The sequence below is a fragment of the Pseudophryne corroboree genome, chromosome 2 (genome assembly GCF_028390025.1).
Source record: "Pseudophryne corroboree isolate aPseCor3 chromosome 2, aPseCor3.hap2, whole genome shotgun sequence".
Lineage (NCBI taxonomy): Eukaryota > Metazoa > Chordata > Amphibia > Anura > Myobatrachidae > Pseudophryne > Pseudophryne corroboree.
Window position 1 is genome coordinate 487351889 of NC_086445.1, and position 20536 is coordinate 487372424.

A 20536-nucleotide genomic window follows, 5' to 3' on the forward strand; every position below is an offset into this window, starting at 1 on the left:
ATCATGGTGATGGGACCTAAATCTAAGCACAGAATGCATTTATGTTTCATATACACCTTATACACACAGCCTGAAAGTCATTTTAGCCAATATTTTTTATAACTTTGTGCATTAAACAAAGTGTGTATACATTCACACAATTCATTTTTGTTTCATCTACACCTTATACACACAGCCTGAAGGTCATTTAATACAATATTTTTAATAACTTTGTGTATTAAACAAAGTTTGTGTAAATTGAGACATCAAAAAACAAAAGTTTCACTATCCCACTCTCACTCAAAAAAGTCCGTATTTCGGAATATTCCGTATTTCGGATATTTGGATATGGGATACTCAACCTGTATACGTCCAACAGGCCTCATGCCAAAATATTCAAAGTACAGTTAACGCAGTTCTATCAGGAGGAAACCCAGACAAATAGACTGGGTTGCTCTGCTTGTTGAAGGCAGGAGTAAACAAAGGTAAAAGAGTATCTAAGAAATATATTTCCGCTTCTAGAGTATTGTGCATGCTTAATCTTTTGAACAATAATAATCTTGTACGCTGTTTGAAATAACCTCCCTTTGTTGTACCCACTATATTCTCAATGTCAGTCTCTTCCAGTATAAACGTAAACTTCATAGACTGCACATGCTTGACAAGGCCACCCAGCATGTGTGAGGCCGCCTCCTAATGCGTCCCCAATCTGACTGCGAAAGCATCGGATCTAAGGTTGACCCTGAATGCGTTGTCAGCAGCCATTTTTTCTATTAGAACAGTCCTGGCCTGACCCAAATGCCGCCCCTGAAAAAACACCTGCCGCTGTCAATCACATTGCGGTCACATCCATCGGCAAACTGAGATACGCGCCGCAACAGAGGCGGGGTCTAAATGACCTCCGAAGCCCATACACTACTGCTGTATGGTAAAAGGGGATGCTGTAGGAGAAAACCACTGATAGCCGACTAAAGTATTTAGATGAACGCTCATCTGGTTTTACAGCAAAATGCTTTATTGGTGGAGTACATTCAAGTCTTTTTTGTATGTAACAGATGATGCCTCATCTGTAATAAAAAAAAAAAAATCATCATTATAAAAAATAAAAAAAAGGAATTGTAAAGCAATTTACCTTTTCGTGTAAAATGTTGTAGAAGGAACCAAATGTGACCCTCTCAAACACAAGTCGTGTCCCCTCCAGGGACGGTGAAACACACAGAGCTAAGAGTTGGAGAATGAGAGGATGCTGGAGCTTACTGCGAAGCAGAAAAAAAAACCACAATGGTGATAAACAAATCAGAAATAATACTAAACTTCTGAATTGCTTCATTTAGGTAAACTTTGCTTAGAAGAGGTAGCTAACTCATGAATGGTAACACAAAAAGGAGAGTTATGGTAGACTTACCATTGTTAACTCTTTCTGCGAGGTACATTGGGTTCCACAGGGAAACATCAGGGTGTAGAGTGGATCTTGATCCAGAGGCACCAACTGGCTAAAGCTTTAGGCTGTCCCAGGATGCACTGGGGCATCCTCTATAACCCCGCCTCCAGGCACTGAGAGCTCAGTTGTGTTAAACAGTCCAATGCAGGAGCAGGTACAAGAGAGAAGGTAGATGTTAGTCACATAAAACGAGAAGGGACCAGTGGCTAATGCCATACAAACCCATAGAAGCTAGGTGCGTCAGGGTGCGCGCCCTGTGGAATTCAATGTACCTCACAGAAAGAGAGTTAACAATGTAAGTCTACCATAACTCTCCTTTTCTGCAGCAGATTACATTAATTTCCACAGGGAAACATCGGGAATGTCCTAAAGCAGTTCCTCAAGGGAGGGGACGCGCCTTAGCGGGTATAAGAACCCGGGTCCAAATGAAGCACCCTGGAAGGCGGAAGTATCAAAATCATAGAACCAAAGAAACGTGTTCACAGAGAACCACGTAGCCGCCTTGCACAATTGTTCTGCGGACGCGCCACGGCGGGCCGCCCAGGAAGGACCAACAGGGATACCGTCATTAGGTCGACCAATATTAGTCGACATGGTCACAAGGTCGACATGGTCACAAAGCCGACATGAGTTTTTCAGAAAAATTTCTTCATTTTTTAAAACTTTTTCATAGTTTAAGATCCACATGGACTACGATTGGGAATAGTAACCCGATGCAAGGGGACACGGTGCACTAATTGGGGTTCCCCATCCCTTTACGAAGAAAACGACACAAAAAAAGTAAAACAACTCATGTCGACCTTGTTCATGTCGATCTAATGACTGTGTCGACCTAGTCACTATTGATCAATAGTGTTCAACCTAAGTGTGGTAGACCTAATGACCCATACCCGTCCAACAAACCGAGTAGAATGGGCATTAATAGAAGCAGGAGCTGGGAGACCAGCCTGCGCATAAGCTTGTGCAATCACTAATCTAATCCACCTGGCCAGAGTCTACTTGTGAGCAGGCCAGTCACGTTTGTGAAAACCAAACCAAACAAAATGGGAATATGACCTCCTGACAGTGGCAGTCCTCTCCACATATATACGGAGAGCCCGTAGCACATCCAAATACCGCTCTTTGGAGGACAAATCAGAAGAGATAAAGGCCGGAAAAACAATCTATTTGTTAAGGTGAAAAGATGACACCACCTTAGGTAAATAACCTGGGCAAGAACTGCCCGGTCACGATGAAACATTAGAAAGGGTGGACAACAGGACAATGCGCCCAAGTCCAACACTCTTACTGCAGAGGCAATAGCCAGTAGAAACAAGACCTTAGCCATGAGCCATTTAGGGTCCACCTTATCAAGAGGTTTAAATGGAGAGCAGGGCATTTAGGACATAGATAGATCCCATGGAGCCACATAAGGGACATAGGGAGACTGAATCCATAAGACACCCTGAGTGAATGTATGAACGTCAGGTACAGATGCAATTTTTCTCTAAAACCATACCGACAAGGCAGATATCTGAACCTAGAGGGAGGCCAGAAGAAGGCCTAAGTCAAGGCCTCTTTGCAGAAAAGCCAGAATTCAGGAAGTTCTGAATCTGTATGCATCATAATTCTTATCAGCACACCAGGTGAAGTAAGAATTCCAGACCCTGTAATAAATCAGAGTAGATGCCGGTTTGCAGGTTTTTAACATAGTTTGGATGACCGCCTCAGAGAATACTTTGGCTCTCAGGAGTGATGCCTCAGGAGCAACACCGTCAAAGCCAGCCTGGCCATTTCCGAATAAAGACAGGGGTCTTATAGAAGGAGGTCTGGACGCTGAAGAAGTAGAAGGGGACGCTCTGTCGATAGATCCTGCAGGTCTGAGAACCAATGCCGTCTGGGCCACGCTGGAGCGACTAGAAGAAATCCTTCTTGTTTGAACTTCCGCAGGACCCTGGGCAGGAGTGGCACTGGAGGGAACACGTAGGGCAGTCGAAAGTTCCATGGAATTGCCAGTGTGTCCACAAACGTTGCTTGAGGATCCCTGGTACTTGATCCGAATACTGGAACCTTGTGATTGTGTCGAGATGCCATCAGGTCTACGTCTGGTAGGCCCCACTTGTCCACTAGGGGTTGAAAGACTTCTGGATGAAGATTCCACTCTACGGCATGCACGTCCTGGCAACTGAGGAAGTCTGCTTCCCAGTTTAGGACGCCAGGAATGAACATTGCCGATATTGCTGGCAGATGGTGCTTCGAGTGCCACCCTAATGATTTATGTATGCCACCGTAGAGGCATTTTCTGACTGTACGTGAACCGGGCTGTTCTGTACCAGAGGCAGGGTGAGTCTCAATGCATTGAATACAGCCAGCAACTCCAGAATGTTTATTGGGAAGAGTGACTACTCCTTGATCCAGCAACCCTGAAAAGAGTGTTGCTCCAACACCGCACCCCATCCCCTCAGACTGTCGTCCGTTGTCAGCAGGACCCATTCGTGGATCCAGAAGGGAAGGCCACTGCTCAATTGCTGGTCCTGTAGCCACCAGGTCGGTGCCAGACAAACCTCCGGAGCTAAAGTGATCATGTGAGATTAGGGAGGCCAATCCCGGGCCATTTTTTAAATCCCGGGATTGCAGTAGGGAACAGGCAGAGTGGGAGTGGAGGGCAGTGGAGAAGAGTGTAGGAAGCACGGAGGCTGTAGGGAGCAGTGCTGGATAGTGGGTGTAGTGTAGGGAGCAGCGCTGGATAGTGGGTGTAGTGTAGGGAGCAGCGCTGGATAGTGGGTGTAGTGTAGGGAGCAGCGCTGGATAGTGGGTGTAGTGTAGGAAGCAGCACTGGATAGTGGGTGTAGTGTAGGAAGCAGCACTGGATAATGGGTGTAGTGTAGGGAGCAGCGCTGGATAGTGGGTGTAGTGTAGGGAGCAGCGCTGGATAGTGGGCTCCAATCCCATGATTCAAATCCCGGCATTTTTGGGCCAGAATCCCGGGATCCCGCCAATCCCGGGATAGGCCTCCCTATGTGAGATCTGATCCGATGAGGTACGCCATATCCCACTTGGAAAGGATTAACCACTACAGAGGGCGAGAACTAAATTGAGGGTACTCTACCTTGTCGAATGCCGGCACCTGGGGACACTCTTGGCGACAAAGGAAGCATTTTATCCTGTCTTGAAGTCTCAGGACTTTTTCTGGAGACAGAAACAGTCGTTGACTGTGTGTGTCCAGGAGTGTCCCCAGGTGTACTATGCTCTAAGCTGGGACGAGCGAGGATTTCTTCCAATTGATGAGCCACCCGTGGGCTTGTAGGAAGCTTACCGTCCGTTGTAGATGACTGAGGAGGACATTGTGGGAGTTTGCCAGAATCAGCAACTTGTCCAGATACAGCAGGATCCTGACTTCCGACATTACGGCTGTGACCTTGGTGAATATCGGAGGAGCCGTAGCCAGTCCAAATAGCAGAGCCTGGAACTGATAGTGGAGGATGCCAATAGCAAACCACAGATACTGCTGATGCAACATGGCAATAGGTATATGCAGGTACGTATCCTGTATATCCAGGGATACCATATATTCTACAGGTTCCATAGCCAGTATAACTGAGCGCAGTGTTTTCATACGGAACTTGGACACTCTCACAAACTTGCTCAGTGACTTGAGGTTGAGTATAGGCAGGAAAGATCCATTGGGTTTCGGAACTAGAAACGGGGTCGAATAGTAACCTCTGCCTCTCTAGGCCAGAGGAACTGGCACTACCACTCCTGTATTCATGAAAGAACTTACAACCTTTTCCAAAGCTTGTGATCGAAGGGATAAACAGGGTGCAAAACTGGCGAGGGGGACTGCGTACCCGTGAGAGACAACTTCTCGCACCCATGAGTCTGGGTGAACTGCAGAAGTCGGCTTCCCACCCTGGGGTCCACCAGGGGGAGGCCCGCCCCGTCATGTGGCAGGCTTGTCTTATTTAGAAGCAGGCTGACGGGCCGCTCAGGACTGCTTTGCCTTGGGCTTAGTGGTTTTGGGAGCATGAGATTGTCTCGAGTATGCCTGACCTTTTGCTTTCCTTTGAGCATGAAAGGAACGAAAAGTGGTACCCTTTAGCCTTCTGTGCAGAAGGATTAGTATTTGGGAGAAAGGCAGTCTTAGCAGCCGTCAATTCAGACACAATTTTATTTAGGTCACCCCCCAACAAAATCTCCCCCTTAAAGTGGAATACCTCCGAGGTCTTTTTGGAGTCTAGGTCCACCTTCCATGACCTCAACCACAGAATACGGCGAGCCAGGAAAGACGTAGTCGACGCCTTGGCCGTCAACACACCCGCCTCAGAGGACGCCTCCTGAATGTAATAGGCGGCGGTGGTAATGAGAGACAGGTATTGTCTGGCATTGTCAGATATACTGTATCCTCGGGGGCAGCTCTTCCTCTAATGCCTGAACCCATGCTTAAATTCCTTTTGCAGCCCAAGAGGCCACAATAGTGGGTCTATGTACAGCACCTGTAAGGGATTAAATAGATTTCAGGCATCCCTCCACACACTTATCTGTCGGTTCCTTCAGTGAAGTGACAGTGGTGACAGGCAGAGTGGACGACACCACTAGGCGAGTGACATGAGAATCCACCGGCGTTGAATTTTCCCACTTGTTACATAACTCTGCAGGGAGAGGATAGCGAGCCAAGGCCTGTTTAGAGAGAGGGAATTTCTTCCCTGGATTAGACCAGGGCTCCTGCCTGATGTCCACTAATTGGTCAGAATGGGGTAATAGATTTTTAACCACCTTTTGCGGTTTAAACATATCAGTTTTCTTAGCCACAGTAGTGGAATCCTCATCATCAGTGATTTGTAGGATTTGCTTAATAGCAACCACAAGGGAAGGGACATCAATTTGCAATGGAGAATCCTCATCAGAAACACCTGATTCAGTGTCTGAAAGGACAGTATGCTCCCCCTCCTGATCAGATGAAACATCTGAGAGATTTGTGGATTGTGAAGAGGAGCAGCCCGCTTAGATGACCCAGAGACACTAGAGTGACCTGGAGTAGATTTTTGTCTGACCAAGGAATGATTTAATTGTTGCAATTTTCTGCCCAAGGCGGATTAACCATAGGGACAATTTGTGGCTGCAATGGAACAGGTGGTCCCATAGGGGGAGTAAGGCGTTCCACCAGAGTACCCAGTAGGTTTGTGAATGCAGCCCAGAGTGGCTCCTGATTTGTTACAGGAGCTGCGGACTGACTGAGAGATGTATGATACATAGTACACAGACCATAATAAACAGCTTCCCCGTCTAATATATCTTTGGCGCATGTTCTGAATGATGCAGGAGTGTCCACAGACTTACTACCCTTCTTGTTAGACATTGTACACAAATGCAACAACAGAGCAAATTAGTACAATAAACTAGAGATGAGCGGGTTCGGTTTTACTCGGTTTTACTCGGTTCTCAAAACGGCATCTAATTGGCTCACGGATGTCACGTGTTTTGGATAGCCAATAAGGGTCGGTTTTGAGAACCGAGTAAAACCGAGTAAAACCGAATCCGCTCATCTCTACAATAAACCCAGATAGAGTACAATACCTGTGAATAAATCCGTTAGTATGTGACTGTAGACACAGTACACAACACCAGCGAATAAATCCGGTATTATGTGACTGAGTACACAGAATACACGTAATAGTTAAATACTGTGACGCACTATATATATGACCCTGACGCACCTAGTCCCTTGGGTACAGAATATAGTGATAGATATATCTGGGAAACACTGAAAGTGAAACCAACAGCAGATACAAGCACACATTCACTATATATATATATATATATATAAACACAGCACGCTCCTAGAACGGAGGTATATATCAGAATACTCGTATAATATCCTGCAATAGGTACACTTTTTCTTAACTAATGCTGTCTGTATAAAGACATGTAGAATACTCAAGTGTTTGTAAAGTCACAGCGCTGTATACAGGCGGCTTTACAAGGGAGACCTTGCCATGCAGTCCCAGAGACTGGCCACAACTATGCTCATAAGATGGCACCCAGTGTCTCAGTCAGGGAGTGAGGGAGAGTGTGAGGCAGCTCCAGGGCTGGAAAATTTGCAGTAGATGTCGCCCTGGGCCAGGAGAGGCTATAGGTCAAGCGTCAGCTCCCCTATGCTGGACTTCAACCCCAGGTACTAGCAAGTCATATTAAATGGGGTGTTAGTACACCCAACCCGTGCTCTATTGCCCTGGTGGTCTGTATGAAATATATAATAAGCTGAAAAAAATTGGACTAAGGGGCGTATTCAGGTTTGTTAGCAAACCAAAAAAGCAAGCAAATGGGCAAAACTATGTAGCACTTCAGGTTGAGAATATGTGGCTGGGTTTTATGGTTTCTGTGCAGGGTAAATAGTGGCTGCTTAATTTCTACACTGCAATTTACATTTCAGTTTGGACACACTCCACCCAAATCTAAATCTGTCTGCACATGTTACATCTGCCCCACATGGTTTTGCCCAATTGCTATCTCTTTTGGTTTGCTAACGAACCTGAATAAGGCCCTAAGGTGCTTGTTGCTATTTGGAAAAGATACCATGTGAGGCTACCAGATACTGAAAAGTTAATCAGAGAAATGTCTTAGACTTGTATTACATCTCGCATAGACCCAGTGTGAGATGGACTATAATGTTGCTTCCAGATTTCACTGCAATGTTGGGCTGCGCATATGTTTGTCAATTTTGGTAGCTCAACAAAAGTTTTTCTAGGCATATCTATGGGGTTAGTGGTCGAGATGTGCCATTATGGAGAGCACATTACGACCATGGTGTGTAACTGAAGCTGTTACATGATTCTACCCTTTGTCATTTGGAGTGCTTGATCTCCGTTTTGTGTTAGAGGATTCCATTTATGGGTTAAGTGCAAATAGAAATACATAGCTCTGTCCGTTTGCAATTAGAAGGTGCAAACTACGGGCCTAATTCAGACCTGATTGCTGTGCTGCAAATTTGCAGAGGTCTGCAATCAGACAGTCGCCGCCCAGGGAGAGGGAAAACCCGCCCCGTGCAAGTGAGCATATGCATGCGTACGCCGTGCGAAAACTTTGCCAGGCAGTGGACATCTGCAAGTCCGTTCGCAACTCACTCACCATCAAATGATTTTTCCAGTCTGTGCGTATCCCAGGACTTACTCCTACAGTGCGATACAAACATGCTGATCGGGGCAGGAGCAGATGTCACACATCCTCCCTGAAAACGCTTGGGAACACCAGCTTCTTGTCAATCACCTTGTGAATTCCTAGCAATCAAGCTTTTTGCACCATTCTGACGCTGTTTGGCATCACGCCTGTGCATTGCGGTGCATACGCAGTCATTCCATAATCGCCCGCTGTGCGAATTCGCACAACAGCAATCAGGTCTGAATCGGGACCTACATCCCATTAAAGCAGAGATTTTCAACCTTTTACAACTTGCGACACATTAAACAAGATTTAAATATTGCCATGGCACACTGAAATATAATGGTGATGCATGGTGCAGTTGCGTGTCCTAGGATGTCATGTTGCAGCTTCTCCATAGGTAACGCCTGAGCCACATCTGAGAAAGCCAGAAGAGCCCAACACTGCGCGGGCCCAAAATTAGAACTGGCTCTGCAACCACTAAACCCACCAGTATTGAACGTTCCAGGGCCTCAGTAGTGGCAAAACACTGACGGGCCTGGCTGTGCTTCTATGGCGGCACACCTGGAGACTGCTCAGGGCACACTAGTGTGCCATGGCACAGTGGTTGAAAAACACTGCATTAAAGGATAAGAGAAGCCAATATCGTCACCTGCATAAACCATTGGAGTAAAATAAAATAATATTATATACTAGAAAAGGCAAAGATACATTTTTCAATAATCAGTGGCTCAGAAATATAGATTTTCAAATGTAGACTCAAAATAGGATTTTAATTACCTACCGGTAAATTCTTTTCTCGTTGTCCGTAGAGGATGCTGGGGTCCACATTAGTACCATGGGGTATAGACGGGTCCACTAGGAGCCATTGGCACTTTCAGAGTTTGAGAGTGTGGGCTGGCTCCTCCCTCTATGCGCCTCCTACCAGACCCAGTCTAGAAACTGTGCCCGAGGAGATGGACATCTTCGAGAGAAGGATTACACAGATAGTGGTGAGACTCACACCAGCTCACACACAAGGCAACCCAAGCTAACTAGCTTGAAACATCAGTCACGGCTGAACAGGATTACTTACCAAGTAACAAGACAGTACTTTACCAGAACTAAGCAGTACTGAACTAAATAACCACTGCAGGATAACGAAGCGCTGGGCGAGCGCCCAGCATCTTCTACGGACTACGAGAAAAGGATTTACCGGTAGGTAATTAAAATACTATTTTCTCTTACGTCCTAGAAGATGTTGGGGTCCACATTAGTACCATGGGGATGTACCAAAGCTCCCAGAATGGGAGGGAGAGCACGGAGGCTCCTGCAGAACCAACTGACCAAACTTAAGGTCCTCAGCGGCCAAAGTATCGAACTTGTAGAACTTTGCGAACGTGTTTGACCCCGACCAAGTAGCTGCTTGGCAGAGTTGTAAAGCCGAGACACCCCGGGCAGCCGCCCAGGAAGAACCCACCTTACGAGTAGAGTGGGCATTAACAGACATAGGACATGGCAAGCCTGCCGTAGAATACACATGCTGGATAGTGAACCTGATCCAGCGAGAGATCGTCTGCTTAGAAGCAGGACACTCAATTTTATTGGGATCATACAGGACAGAGTACGATTTTCTGTGATGAGCAGTCCTCTTCACATAGATTTTTAGAGCCCTAACAACATCTAAGGACTTTGATGAAATTGAGGAGTCAGTCGCAACTGGAACCACAATAGGTTGGTTGATATGAAATGTCGACACAACCTTCGGAATAAACCTCTGATGTGTCCGAAGCTCAGCTCTATCTTCATGGAAGATCAAGTATGGGCTTTTACATGACAAACCCATCAAATCCAACACATGTCTAGCAGACGCTAAGGCCAACAAAGTGACAGCCTTCCACGTGAGAAACTTGACCTCAACCTCCTGTAGAGGTTCAAACCAGTCCGACTGTAGGAACTGCAACACCACGTTAAGATCCCAGGGCGCCGTAGGATGTGCAGAACTCCCTTCAAAAAAGTCTGAACCTCAGGGAGGGCATCCAACTGTTTCTGGAAGAAAAGGAATAGGGCCGAAATCTGGACCTTTATGGATCCCAACCTCAGGCGCATATCCACACCTGCTTGCAGGAAGAGGAGAAACCGTCCCAGTTAAAACTCCACTGTAGGAAACTTCTTGGACTCACACCAAGACACATTTTTTCGAAATGCGACGGTAATATTTAGACGTTACTCCTTTCCTAGCCTGTATCAGGGTAGGAATAACCTTTATTGGAATGCCCTTCCGATCTAGTATCTGGCGTTCACCCTCCATGCCGTCAAACATAGCCGTGGTAAGTCTTGATAGGCGAACGGCCCCTGCTGCAGCAGGTCCTCCCGAAGAGGAAGAGGCCTTGGCTCTTCTAGCAGTAGAAAATAGAAAAATAGAAGCGCTCATGTCATTTATATTATCAATGCCTTGAATACAACCAAAGAGTCAATGAACATTAAAAATATATATATTTATTATTAAGAAAAAATATATAAGAACACTTTCTTTAAGACAGACCATAAAACATGCACAATGTGCTAACCCTGTTGTCACTGAAAAAATATGAATATAGAGGCACACAAATTGAATATAATAATCCAATAGTTAGCTGAAACTGTGGAATGAAATGAGTAGCTACTTATAGTTCAAATGTAGCAAGCAGTCTTTCAATAAATGTGCAACACTGTAGCAAGTACTGTTGTAGAATGATTATTCCTGCTGATTTGGATACAGTGTTTTCTTATATGCAATATTTACTGTTTGTAACTGGAGGCTCATAGAGGTATATTGAAGCCGTTTGTGGATATACCTCAAAGTTCAGAGAGCCAGTATAAAGACATTAAGCACATCTGTTATTACCTCTCCAATGGGGCCGGTAAACCCGAGCGTCCTCGGGTATATGTAGCGTATGCCCAGCAGGATATAGAACTGGAAGGTGGATGGCTAATATAACTGAGCCACAAATTCCCGCTGCCAACTGTGTCCACAATTTGTCCGGGCGAGCACCGCCCGCTGCAGATTACCGGGAAGGAAACAGATGTACGGTCCGCCAGCTATAATCAGCCGCGAGGCTCCCACTGCACATGGGTCTCCTCCTGCACTCCCTGGACGTGCGTCGTCCACCAAGGTGAAAGGGAAGGCTGAAGTGGTTGACTTAAGGCTGCTGTACAAATTCCGTATGCCGGCTGTCTGCTGTCTCTGAACGCATGAGACCCGCTGCTGAAACCAATGAAGCGGGGCAGTTACAAATGTGTCCCTGATCGTGTGCTCAGTTCAGTGACTACAAGGGAGGAGTCCTTCTAGCAGTAGATCCAGAAGATACGCGTACCAAGCCCTCCTTGGCCAGTCCGGAGCAATGAGGATTGCCAGAACTCCTGTTCTCCTTATGAGTTTGAGAACTCTTTGAATGAGTGGAAGTGGAGGAAACAAGTACACCGAATGGAACACCCACGGAGTCACTAGGGCATCCACCGCCACTGCTTGCGGGTCCCTCGACCTGGAACAATACCACCAAAGCTTCTAGTTCAGACGAGAGGCCATCATGTCGATTTGGGGCACGCCCCAAAGATCTGTCACCTCCTTGAACACCTCCGGATGGAGGCCCCACTCCCCTGGATGGAGGTGGGTCTGCTGAGGAAGTCAGCTTCCCAGCTGTCTACTCCCGGAATGAAGATTGCTGACAGCGCCAACGTGTTTTTCTGCCCAGATGATGATTCTTGTCATTTCTGAAAATGCAACTCTGCTCTTCGTTCCGCCTTGTCGGTTTATGTAAGCCACTGTCGTTACGTTGTCCGACTGTACTTGAATGGCCCGATTTCTCAGTAGATGGGCCGCTTGGAGAAGACCGTTGTAAACAGCTCCTAGTTCCAGAATGTTTATCATCAGGCCGGCTTCCAGACTTTACCACCTTCCTTGGAAGGTTTCCCCTTGAGTGACTGCGCCCCAAGCCTGGAAACTTGCATCCATGGTTAGAAGGATCCAGTCCTGAATCCCAAACCTGCGGCCCTCAAGAAGGTGAGGTAATTGCAGCCACCAGAGGAATGAAATCCTGGCATTTGGCGACAGACGTATTCTCTGGTGCATGTGTAGATGGGATCCCGACCACTTGTCCAGGAGATCCAGTTGAAAGGACCGAGTGTGAAACCTCCAATACTGCAGAGCCTCGTAAGAGGCCACCATCTTCCCCAGAAGGCGAATGCACTGATCAACTGACACCTGGGCTGGCTTCAGGACATCCCGGACCATTGTTTGTATCACCAACACTTTTTCCTCTGGAAGAAACACCCCCTGCCCCTCCGTGTCGAGGATCATTCCCAGAAAGAACAACCTCCTGGTTGGTTCCAAATGTGATTTTGGAAGATTCAGGATCCAACCATGTTCCCTGAGAAGCTTTTTAGTGAGAGCTATGGACCGCAACAGCTTCTCCTTGGACGATGATCACCTTGGTGAATACCCTCAGTGCTGTGGAGAGGCCAAACGGTAGGACCTGGAACTGAAGATGACCGTCAAACAGAGCAAATCGGAGATAAGCTTGATGCGGCAGCCAAATCGGAATGTGGAGGTACGCATCCTTGATATCCAGGGATACCAGGAATTCCCCCTCTTCCAGACCTGATATCACTGCCCTTAGAGACTCCATTTTGAACTTGAACTCCCTCAGAATGGGGTTTAGTGATTTTAAGTTCAGAATGGGCCTGACCGAACCAACCGGTTTCGGTACCACGAAAAGGTTCGAATAGTAACCTGTGTTCTGCACTTGAGGAGGGACTGGTACAATGACCTGTGCCTCCACCAACTTCTGGATGGCTCCCTGTAGGGTAGCCCTGTCTGCTGGCAAAGCTGGCTAGCCCAATGTGAAGAACCGATGAGGAGGGAGATCTTGAAATTCCAGCCAGTACCCCTGGGACACACTATATAGTAACCAGGGGTCCAAGCCGGACGACACCCAGACGTGACTGAAATGTCTGAGTCTCGCCCCCACCGGCCTAACCTCCAGGCTGCGCTGTCCACCATCATGCGGAGGACATTGGCGCACCTGAAGCAGGCTTCTGTTCTTGGGAACCTGCCGCAGCAGGTTTCTTGGAGTTTTGTTGGCCCCCTCTAATGAAGGTGTTGGCCGGTTTGGTCTTTCTTGGTTTAGAAACCCAAAAGGACTGAGATGCAGGTGAAAAAAAAGGTTTCTTTGTAGCAGGAGCTGCTGAGGGAAGAAAAGGGGACTTACCCACTGTAGCCGTGGAGATCCACGCATCCAATGCTTCCCCAAAGAGAGCCTGACCTGTGTAGGGTAGGGTCTCCACACCTCTCCTGGATTCCGTGTCGGCAGACCACAGGCGTAGCCACAGTCCTCGACGAGCTGAGACGGACATGGAAGAAATTCCTGCAGCCATTGAACCCAGGTCTTTGATGGATTCCACCATAAAACCTGCAGAATCCTGAATGTTATGGAGAAACATATCAATGTCACTCTTATCTAACGTATCCAAATCCTCAAGTAACGTGCCTGAACACTTTACTATAGCTTTAGAAATCCATGCACAGGCAATAGGACGGAGTATCGCCCCTGAAGCCGTGTATATGGATTTAAGCGTAGTATCAATTTTGCGATCAGCCGGCTCTGTCACGATCCGAGTACTGAGACATTATCTCCCTTCTGGTTGTACGCCCTCCGCTGCCTTCCACGTGTCACAGCATGCACTTGTTGTTTGGCGTCTCCTGTCCTCTGCGGCCGGAGCCGCCATTACTACTATGTTTCTACATTGTGTTCCAAACCAGGTTTTCCATCTTACTTCCAGCATGGGCGCAGCCATGTTGGATGCAATCACATGTTCCAGCTCCTCCAATCTACTGGCTCTGAAATCTGCATAATTACCCAGCCAATGCCTGCATAGCTGCAGGTATAAGTATCCTGTGTCTGGGACAGATAGATGTCAGTGCTTCATTTGTCTCCAGTGGTTCCTGTGTGCAGTCTTCTACAGATTCTCCAGTGAACTCTCCTGCATTCAAGCCTGACTCCTCTGTGTTACACTCTGTGGTGTAACACGACACCTCTGTGATTAACCCTCTACAACATCACCTTACTCACCTGTGTCTGTATTCCGGCTTTCCAGCAGCCACTCTTCAACAACTACAGTTTTCCAGCGAACCCTAGCTTCATTTACAGTTTACAGAACTTTTCTCTAGATTCCAGGTTACTGGTATTAACCAGTTGCACACCTAAATTTCCACTTGTGACTTTCTATTGTTTTTGCACGTTTTATGACTTTTCATTTAATAAAATCACTGAAAGATATTTCCAGTTGTCGTGGTCACACCTTCGGGCATCCTTGCTACTGTCTTTACGCATGTCCAGAAGTCCCATCGCTCCTCCAACATTCAGGTACCCGTCAACCCCTACAACTGAGGCTCCCAGTCACGGTCATCAGCCCTCAGTTGTGACAGGCTCCTTCAAGGCGGTTGATCCTGGGCAGGTAAAACCACCTTTTTTGAGAGTCTGGATACAGACGCGTCCACTATGGGTGGGTTTTCCCATTTCTTTCTATCCTCCTCAGGGAAGGAGAAAGCAACCAGAACCCTTCTAGGGATCAGGAATTTTTTCTCTGGATTTTCCCATGCTTTTTCAAAAATAGCATCTAATTCTTTGGACGCAAGAAAGGTTAGCGAGGCTTTCTTATGGTCAGTGAAGTAAGCCTCTTCAACTTGTTCAGGTGTTGTGTCAGTAATATTCAAAACATCTCTAATAGCCTCTATCATCAACTGCACCCCTTTTGCAAGAGATGCGACCCCCCTGAGCACGTCCCCATCACCGTCTGCCGTGTCAGAGTCGTTATCTGTGTCTTCTTGCATGATCTGGGCAAGAGCACATTTGTGGGAACCTACAGAGGGGGGTTCTGAGGTAACAGAACCGGACCAAACTGGCATAGAATTCTGTAAAACCTGAGTTGCAGATTCATTCTGAGCAACCCTAGCAGAAATCTGAGAAATCATAGTTTTGATAGAGGATAACCACTCCGGCTCCCTTGCTGGTATCTGCGCTACAACAGTGCAATCTTGATTACATGGAATGAGATCATCCTGAGAGGACATGTCCTCAGCTGCATATGACACAGAATCCCTGAACATACTGTAGCTAACTGGAGACCCCAAACACTCCACACACAAACAGGGTAGGTTAACCAGAGTTTCTCCCCTGAGAATGGCAAGAGAGACACAGAGATCAGAGCCAACCCACTCACAGCGCTGTTATATATAAAGGACACCCCTTATCAGCACCCACTGTGTACTGTAATAGTTGCACAGATCTAATTCACCGCCTCCCCTCCCTTCTACAGCCCCCTGGTACCGCACAGGATAGCTGGAGTTGCTTGGAGGGACAGCTCTGTCAGTGTCTGTGTACAGGAACTGCAGGCAGGAAAATGGCGCTGAACGCTGCTGGGTCCGCTCTGAGGAGAACCTCCGCCCCTTGAAGATGGCGCGTCTTCCCGCACAAATTCTTTATATTGGCCTGAGGACTCCGTTGCAAGGCAGGGGATTCCGTCCCATGTTGAGCATCTGAGTACGGAGGATTGTGACGTTAGCCTGGGGATTCAGTCTCCGGTTAGCGTCGGTGACCAGTGTAGGGTATTAAGTCGCTGGCTCAGGACACCCCTCAAAGCGCCAACACTGTGTGCCACTGAGCCTTCCCGGAGCGCATCTGCTCAGAGCTGCGCTCCTACCCTTGTGCCGCCATATCTCGCCTCTTCTGATCTTCTGGCTCTGTAAAGGGGTGGCGGCATGCTGCCGGGGTGAGCGATCCCCTGTGGCGGGGAACGTTCGATCCCCTCAGGAGCTCAGTGTCCTGTCAGCGGAGATAGTGGCTCAGACCCCGCAGGGTGGACACTACTCACCCCCTTAGTCCCTCGAAGCAGGGAGGCTGTTGCCAGGAGCCTCCCTGTAAAATAATAAACTCTAAAATAAACTTTTACTAAAGAAGCTCTGTAGGGGGGCGTGGCCACGGCAGCAACGGAGTAGGGAGCGGATCTCGGGAGCTCCCCGAATAAACCCATCCTTTCACCCATCCTGACCCCTCTGGTGTCCCTGCCCGGGCTACATACCTCCCTCATACTGCTGGGCGCCGGCGGGCATCCTTTCTTGCGGTCTCCGGGACTCGTGGGACGGCGCCGGCTGACTTCCGGCCCTGCGGCCTGGGCCTCCTCCGGATCCCCGGCCTCAATTTCGGCCCCCTCGGCCGCGGAACGCCCGGAGCTCGGGCGGCGGGCTGTCACTGCCAACAAGCACCCTGGGACGACTGGGAGGTGGAAGCTGCCTCTCCTCTCCCTGACAGGCTGCGGCCCGGAGCCCTAACACCCGGAGAAGCATAGGAAGCAGGTACTCCTGGGGAAGGGGAAGGGACACTGCGGCCATTTTGGGAGAAGCTATACAGAAGGCCCCACTGCTCTGGGCTGACCTCCATGCTTGGAAGGGCTGCATTCATATGTTGTGCCCTGTGAACTGTCTCTGCACACAGGGTCTTTACTACATACAGACCTCTCCTATTATTACTCTCCTAATGACTACGCTAATACCCACCTGAGATTGGAGACAAAGTCAGCTATTTACATTGCACGGCCCTTCCATTATATCACACAGGAGCTGCACATAGATTGGATCTGACTACACTGCTGTGCTGCACTAATATCCTACAGTGTACTGCGTACCATTATCCTACTTTGTTACTCTGACATACAAACCGGACACGGTTGGTTCCCGCCACTGATTGTACGCAACCTTGCTGCAGCCGCCTTCTAATTACAATCCTATACTGTAGCCCTACTGTGGGGTGAGTGTGACTGCTCCTGTCCAATATGGTTAAGGGCGGCCAGAGTGCGGCCGCGGCCAAACTAGAAAGATTTACCAGACAACCCAATCCCAGGGATGCACCGGCTCCTTCTCATGAAGCCTCTCCAACACACTCGACCTCCCCTCCCGAGTCAGCGGTTAATTCCCCGGAGGCAGCGGGGGCGCCGTCTATTCAACAAGTGCTGGAGGCTATAGCTGGCAGTGAACAACGTCTCTCCGATAAGATGGAGAAGGTGCAGTGCGATCTCTCCTTGCTCCGCCAAGATGTTCAACGTATCCGAGAGAGAGTGGGTGAGGCGGAGACACGGGTCTCCAATCTGGAAGATTTATGTGGCCCCCTTAAGCAGTCCGTATCCACGGTGACCCAGCAGGTTTCCTCCCTTCAGACCAAGCTCTTAGACATGGAGGGACGGCTGCGTAGAAACAACGTCAGATTTGTAGGCCTGCCTGAAAGAGAAGAGGGTTCGCAGCCGGAGGACTTCCTCGAATCCTGGCTTAAGGAGATGTATGGCGCGGAGTCCCTTACGGCCCATTTCACGGTGGAGCGAGCACATAGGATACCATCTCGGCCGCTACCTCCTGGTGCCCCTCCTCGCACCTTCATCGCTAAATTCCTGCACTATAAGGACCGTGACTCGGTTCTCCGCTTAGGTCGCACGAAGGGCCCGTTGGTCCGCAATGGAGTCAAGGTATCGGCCTTCCCGGACTTTGCCGCAGACGTCCAGAAGGACCGAGCCCAGTTTATGCCCATTAAACGACGGCTGCGAGACCTCAACATTTCATACTCCATGTTGTTTCCCTCAAGGCTCCGGGTTGTGGCGGATGGGGAGACCAAGTTTTCTAACTCCCCTAGAGAGGCGGCCCAATGGTTGGACAGATTTGCACCGGGTGCTCGGCAACTGGCTCCAGACTGATCTCCTATGTGGAAAAGCCCGGGGCTTGGTCTACCGGAGGCTTGATCACAGTTCGGGGAGCCCCCCTTCTTTGCATTGGTGGCTCAAGACTTTTACGTCCAAGTGGTGTTGGTTAGAGAGGGTTAGAGGTTCAGCTGAGAATCTAGGCCTTCCTAGCGCTTGGTAGTTTGGGTTGATTGTTCGGGATATAAGTATACCGGAGTTCGGGGTGGTGTACGGGGAGGGAATGGTTAATTGGGAAGCTGCTAGTTGCGCCTCCTTCTGCTGTTTTTTTTTTTCTTTAGTTTGTTATTTTTCTTATTTAAGTATTTTCTGAGGCAAGGATGTTTCATATTTCAGATGCTATGGCTTACAACGCAGGGCTCATATACGTCATGTTTTGCTGGTATTGATAATGCTTATTCTCAAGATGTATTTTGGGAGAGGACCATCCGGGAGGTGTATAGAGCTTATAGGGGGCCATGATTAATCTGAAAATTCTGGCATGGAATGTTCGAGGTCTGAATAACAAAATCAAACGTTCTTTGATTCTAAATATGATTAAGAAATATGACCCGGATATTGCATGCCTCAGTGAGACCCACTTGGAGGGACATAGGTTGCTGTCATTACGACGGGCCTGGGTGGGCTGGGCTTACCATGCCTCTCACTCCTCCTTTTCTAGGGGTGTCTCCGTTCTGATTAAAAAGACAGTGCAATTCGAGTTGTTATCGATTAAAACTGACCCGTATGGAAGATATGTATTTATAGAATGTAAGCTGAACTCCCAGCCCTATTACATTTTAGCGGTGTATGTCCCCCCTCCTTTTTCATATAATGTGCTGCAACAAGCTGTGTCCTTCATAGCTCCTTCCCCTACCACCCCAGTGATTTGTTTGGGAGATTTTAATAACGTCCTGGATTTGTCTATGGACCGATGGCACTCCCCACAGGCTGCGCTGGTGGGAGGTGGTCCTACCAAGTTTGCGGATTTTTTGAATAGTTTGCAGTGGGTAGATGTGTGGCGGCTTCGTCACCCTGCGGTCCGTCAGTTCTCCTGTTTTTCCAGCACTCACGGCTCCTTCTCCAGGATTGACCTGATGTTAGTGTCCCCCGCCCTCGTCCCTGGGATTATTGACGTCCACTACGAGGCTCGAGGGGTCTCTGACCACTCCCCTCTGATGATGACTCTTGCTGTGGAAAGTCAGAGGGGGCACTCCTATTGGAAACTGCACCCCTCTTGGCTGACCCAGCTGGGGGACTGCGGTGACTTGGAGACTCAGTGGGAGGGTTACTTTAACGACAATGTAGGGTCTGCCCCGGGTACAGTAGTCTGGGATTCGTTTAAGGCGTTCTTGAGAGGTTCATATATTGGACGAATAGCGGCTCATAAAATGTCCTCTAGGGAGAGAGAACAGGCCCTTGAAAGGGACGCTAGGGACCTAGAGTCCCAATATCTGTCTGACGGCGCCCCCGCGACAAAGACACGATGGCTGGTGGCTCAGTCAGCTTGGTTGGTCCACCTGTCTGATAAAAATTATCGTTCCCTCCTTTTTAAAGCTACTAATATTTATATGCAGGCTGATAGGACGGGGGGCCTCCTGGCCCGTCTTATACATTACGATCGTCCTGGGACCACGATCACCCAAATGTCCGGGGCGGATGGCTCTCTTGTCGACACCACACCGGACATTGCGCTGTTATTCCGATCTTACTTCTCTGAGGTTTATAATTCACAGTTGCAGTGCTCTACTTCAGATCTTTCATATTACATGGGGGGTGTTCCGCTGCCCGCACTCTCCTCTGAAGCCTGTGAGCTGCTGGAGGCGCCTTTGACGCTCGAAGAGGTGACTGCGGCCATTGGTATGTCCCCTAATGGCAAGGCTCCGGGATGTGACGGAATTCCCTCCGAGGTATACAAAAATCATGTTGATTTCTTTGGCCCCAGGCTTCATGCCCTGTACTTAGATATATTTGCCAATAACGAACTCCCTCCCTCCATGTCAGAGGCAGTTATAATAGTGATCCCAAAACCCGGTAAGGACCCTAGATCTCCGGACTCCTATAGACCGATATCCCTGATTCCCACCGATGCTAAGATCCTGGCAAAGATATTGGCAGTACGGCTCAACACAGTGATAACCTCCCTCATTCACCCGGACCAGACCGGCTTCATGCCAGGAAAGTCCATGTCTATCAATTTACGTAGACTGCATACCATTTTGCAACTCCCACACGACTCCCCTT

At 48.4% G+C, this 20536-nt stretch overlaps 1 protein-coding gene across 9 annotated transcripts in view; it reads right to left on the reverse strand.

Annotated features, from left to right (window-relative positions):
* The window catches only part of TEX14 (testis expressed 14, intercellular bridge forming factor), a 739191-nt gene that overhangs the window by 369899 nt on the left and 348756 nt on the right, over positions 1–20536 (reverse strand). For all 9 annotated transcript variants that reach the window (XM_063953897.1, XM_063953895.1, XM_063953894.1 and 6 more), the window contains one exon: positions 1112–1235. In XM_063953897.1, coding sequence (XP_063809967.1) covers positions 1112–1235 — 124 coding nt within the window. The remainder of the gene's footprint in view (positions 1–1111; positions 1236–20536) is intronic.